Raw genomic sequence first — 4,474 nt, 5'->3', positions numbered from 1 at the left:
TTTGGACAGAAGTGTATAGAGATGACCGTTATCTATCAGATGGTAGGTTATCTATCAAAGGCACTAGGTATATCAATAAGAACAATGTGGCCTGTAACACCTGCAGCTACCAGATATTGGAAAAGCCCATGAGAGGAATCCTGTCATCATGGTGAGGTTGGCCAAATTATGAGAGTTCTCTTGCCTGTCTGCAAAGCTAAAAAAAAACAGCTGTCAAATGATGAGAGGAACACTCAGTGTGTTGGATGTTAGAAGACCTTAATTTCAGTTCAGTGACTCACCTTGGGCAAAGCACAATTCTTTTGTCTACCCCAATTTTCTTATTTGTTAATGAGAGAATTCAAACTAGGACTTGAGATGAGGGGATTGGTCTATGAGGTCCAACAATTTTTTAAATATGTTCATAAGTTTATTTCCATAGAGTTTGTTTCCTTCAAAATCTATTTGTTTTATTTTATGAATTTAAAGATATTATTCAAGAAAGTTCCCATACATTTCACCAGAAGGGCCCCAAATCACATGAAAAACGAATGACCACTGAACTAGGTGATTTCCAAATTCTCTTCTACATTTCAATATAATTGCAAATCTATGAACAGGATCATCACCCTGAAAAAGATGATAAAAAGATGATGATAATAAAAGAGATTTCTTTAAATGTGTGATTTTGAATTATATAAAACTACTTTTTTGTAAGACTCCTGTGAGGTAGATAACTCAAGTAGTAATATTGCCTTTTGACACAAAAGGATACTAAGATTCAGAGAAGTTATGTGACTTTCCAGTATTCACAAAAATGCTTAGAATCAGGATGTTAACCCATGTATCTGATGTCAAGGTTGACTTGAAAGTTCTTCCAGGTTCCTGTGCTGAGAGTAACCTTAATTTGCTCTTTATGAACAAATGATTCTCTCCCATTCTTTAAGACAAACAGTGTTATAGATTCTCAATCAGTTTTAAATGCTATCCAGTGCCCAGGATGGATTTCCAGTCTAAACTGTCATTTTGATATTATCAGTAGTTCAGTAGCCTTCAATTTTCACAGAAAAGAGGGCAATGGTACCGTTTTGAGACCAACTTGGACTGACCATCTACTTTAACTTAACTTCCTTCCCTTTTCAATTGATACCCTTTCGTTAACCAAATCAACTCTATATTTCTCTTTTCTTCAGTTACTTACTATATTGTCAAACTGCAGATCACATCCACAAAGGCTCATGCAATTCCAAAGTCAGCTAGCTTAATTACTCATTTATTATTGATTAACAGATTTTGAGGTTTCAAATGTCTGTGAGAAACTCTTCATGAGTAACAAAGGACAGTGTGTTATAAGATTTGGTATACATAACTTTTAATGAGTGAAGAATCCATATGCTGACTAGGAGGGATAGAATCCATTTTTTTTTAGATACATTGAAAGGAATAAAAAAGTGAGGTGTAGTCTAGCATCTCACATGAGTACATCTTGAAAGGTGCCAATGTTAGGGTGAAATTCCTTCAACAGCAAAATTTCTTGAATTGCCCTACTTGTAATGTCCTCCTCACTCTGTAATCTGATTTTCATCATGACTACCATCTGACTTCTAGTTTATGTAGACCCTTGTGTATAGCATCGCAAGTACCTTCTTCAGTTTTCTCTATTTTTGTGTATTCGTCCATAGCTATTCAATATGGTGGCGACTCTGAGAAGTCCAAAGCCAAATGGGCACAGATGGCAGCTTGGCAGTGGTGGCAGTGTGTGTGTGTGTGTGTGTGTGTGTGTGTAGATGCATAGATAGACAGATGGATACAAAGATGTATCCTTCAATATGAAAAATTTAATATAAGGACCCCTTTCTTACTTAAATGACCTCTATAGGGATATATGTTCAACAAAACTTTGAACATATTAAATTTATGGACTTTGCTAAATTTTTTAAAGTATGGTCTTGAATATGTATTTACTTTCTTCAAAGTGGACATAAAACTACTGTCTCTGGGGTAACAAATTAGTAGCAAAAAGAGTGTCTTTTCTTTATACAATGACAATGCATAGAGATCAAGTTACACTCTGCTCTTGTAAGAATATTACTCTTTAAATGGGATTCTGTACATGACTATCATAGATTTGTATGATCAGAACCCATGACTGACTTAGTTATTTGTGTATCATTTGCTCTTTTATGCTCCCCATATAACAAACCCAAACAACCTATATATCAGTGTAGTGACAGGAGTGGTGGAAGTAGGAGCAATGGGTAAAAATTGCAGAGAGAGCAGTGTTCGGCGTAATGGGAGAAAAGTGTCTGAACAGTTAAAAACCTTCAAAAGTGGAATGGATTGCTTTTGCATGAAGTTACTCTACATCACTGAAAATACTCACATGAAATTTGGATGACCATGAATTGTGGATGTTTAATATGGATGTCAAGTTCAGGCAAGATTAGACTAGAGGAATAGCCTTTGATGTCCCTCCCGATTCTGGATTTCTGTACTTATGCTCTAAATTTGAAGGTTAAATCAAGAATCTAACACTTTTCTGAAAGAAAATTAGTTGAAAATAACATATTTGAAGATCCTCTCATCAATTTATATCAACTGTTTACTTAATAACTGGCAACATGGAATAGTAGAACACATTATCTGACTTGAGAATAGATGAAACACTTGAATCAGAATGCCATCACTTATTGTAAATCTTGAACATCTTTATTATTATTAAATATAAAGTGGTGATAATAATATTTTCCTAACTATCTCTAACTATTGTTATGGTAATCAAATATTGGATAGTCAAGCTATTTCAAAAAACTGTAAAGCAAAATAGACATATGAGGAACTTTTGGTGCTTCACTGTATGTTGTGGTACCCTGAGTCAAATGCTTCATCTGTTTTCAAGTCAGATCATATTTTCTGTCTTTCTTTGCAGCTATTTGTTAAGAAAACAGTTGACCTAAATCGATCAGAGGAACTTCAAATACATTATTTTCAAATAAGTACCCTTTTTTCAGAAAACTAATGGCCTTTTGATTTTAGGACCACAATGGCTGAACATACTTTCAAAAGCATATTGTTATGATTCTCCAGACAATTTGGGAGATGACATTTTAAAACTGGTGAGCTTGACATGGACATGGTAGCAAGGAATTTAAGTCAGTAATCACATATTGAAGTGATATATCAATATGTATAATATATATACATATATATATGCATAAATGTGTACAAACATGAAACATGTACACATATGCATACCTGTATCTATGTAAATGTGTGTTTATACATGTGTATATATATATGTGCACAGTCATATTATTGTAGAAAACATTTTGGCATTAATCCCTTTGGTATTAATTCCCTGACTATGAGTTTCACCAAAGCAGTCTTTATGTCCTTGTTCCTCAGACTATAGATGATTGGATTCATGTTTGGGGGCAGCACTGTATAAAACATGGGCAGCAACAGATCTAGAAGTGAGTCAGATTCCTGGGGTGGCTGTAGATAAGCAATGAAAACTGTGGTGATAAAAACCATGAGAACAATGAGGTGGGGCAGGCAAGTGGAGAAGGCTTTTGACCTACCCTCTCTGGTTGGAATCTTCAGGACAATTGAGAAGATGTGACTGTAAGCGATTGTGATGTAAATAGAACAGAAAACCCCTACACCAATCCCAAAAGCCACACTGACATCAACTGCAAGGTGTGTTTCAGAGCAGGAGATCCTGAGCAAGGGAGGGACATCACAGAAGAACTGGTGGATCTCCTTGGAGCCACAGAAGGGCAAAGTGAATACACTAGTTGAGAACTGGGCCCCAAACAAACCTCCAGTGAGCCAGGAAGCAGCTGCCATCTTCACACAAGCCTCTCTAGTCATGATGAGTTCATAGTGAAGCGGCTGACAAATGGCCACATAGCGGTCATAGGACATCACTGTGAGGAGAAAAAGCTCTGATGCTACAAATAACACCATTAAAAAGAGTTGTGAGACACACCCCCAAAAAGAGATGTAGCAGCTGCCACTTAGAGAGTTAGTAATTGATTTGGGGACTGTGGTGGAAAGAAGGCAGAGGTCTAAAAAGGACAGGTTCTTTAGGAAGAAGTACATAGATGTATGGAGTTTCCTATCAAGAGAGATGAGGGTGAAAATAAGTATATTACTCATTAGAGCCACTAGATAGATCAGCAAGAAGATGATTGCATGTAGCTCCCAGATGTTGGAAAAGCCCATGAGGAAGAATCCTGTCACTACAGTGAGATTGGCCATGTTCTAGGGGTAGAGGATTTTCTCTACTGCCTGCATGGAGAAAAGAAATAGATGCCAAATAATGAGAAGAACGTCTCAGATAACTTTGGTTCAGGTTCACTGTGTGACTTTGGGTAAATGACAGTTTTTTTGCCTTAATTTTCCTATTTTTAATATGAATTGATTTAAAACTGAAATTCATGGACCTAAAATATTTTTATAAATGTATTTCCCTGTAGTTTGTTTCCATTTT

At 36.1% G+C, this 4,474-nt stretch overlaps 1 protein-coding gene and 1 pseudogene across 1 annotated transcript; both read right to left on the bottom strand.

Annotated features, from left to right (window-relative positions):
• Positions 1-1,326: 1,326 nt before the first annotated feature.
• Positions 1,327-1,659, bottom strand: LOC114031258 (annotated as a pseudogene).
• A 2-nt stretch (positions 1,660-1,661) lies between these two features.
• On the bottom strand, positions 1,662-4,242 carry LOC114031256 (olfactory receptor 14A2-like). The gene is made up of 2 exons (XM_027846294.1): positions 3,343-4,242; positions 1,662-1,682 (listed from the first exon to the last, which is right to left on the bottom strand). The coding sequence occupies exons 1-2, from the start codon at positions 4,240-4,242 to the stop codon at positions 1,662-1,664; spliced, it is 921 nt and encodes a 306-aa protein (XP_027702095.1).
• Between the last annotated feature and the right edge of the window lie 232 nt (positions 4,243-4,474).

This window comes from Vombatus ursinus, unplaced genomic scaffold, assembly GCF_900497805.2.
Source record: "Vombatus ursinus unplaced genomic scaffold, bare-nosed wombat genome assembly UNPS02015119.1, whole genome shotgun sequence".
NCBI classification, from domain to species: domain Eukaryota; kingdom Metazoa; phylum Chordata; class Mammalia; order Diprotodontia; family Vombatidae; genus Vombatus; species Vombatus ursinus.
The sequence above is the reverse complement of the archived record's forward strand: the minus strand, read 5'-3'. Positions and strand labels throughout refer to the sequence as shown.

What these genes read in the sequence shown, in the direction of transcription:
- LOC114031256 (XM_027846294.1), bottom strand. Translation starts at nt 4,242, where the DNA reads ATGGCCAATCTCACTGTAGTGACAGGATTCTTCCTCATGGGCTTTTCC. An exon ending in CTGCTTTGGTGAAACTCATA is followed by an intron (nt 1,683 to 3,342) that starts GTCAGGGAATTA and finishes TGGACTTCTCAG; the next exon opens with AGTCGCCACCATATTGAATA.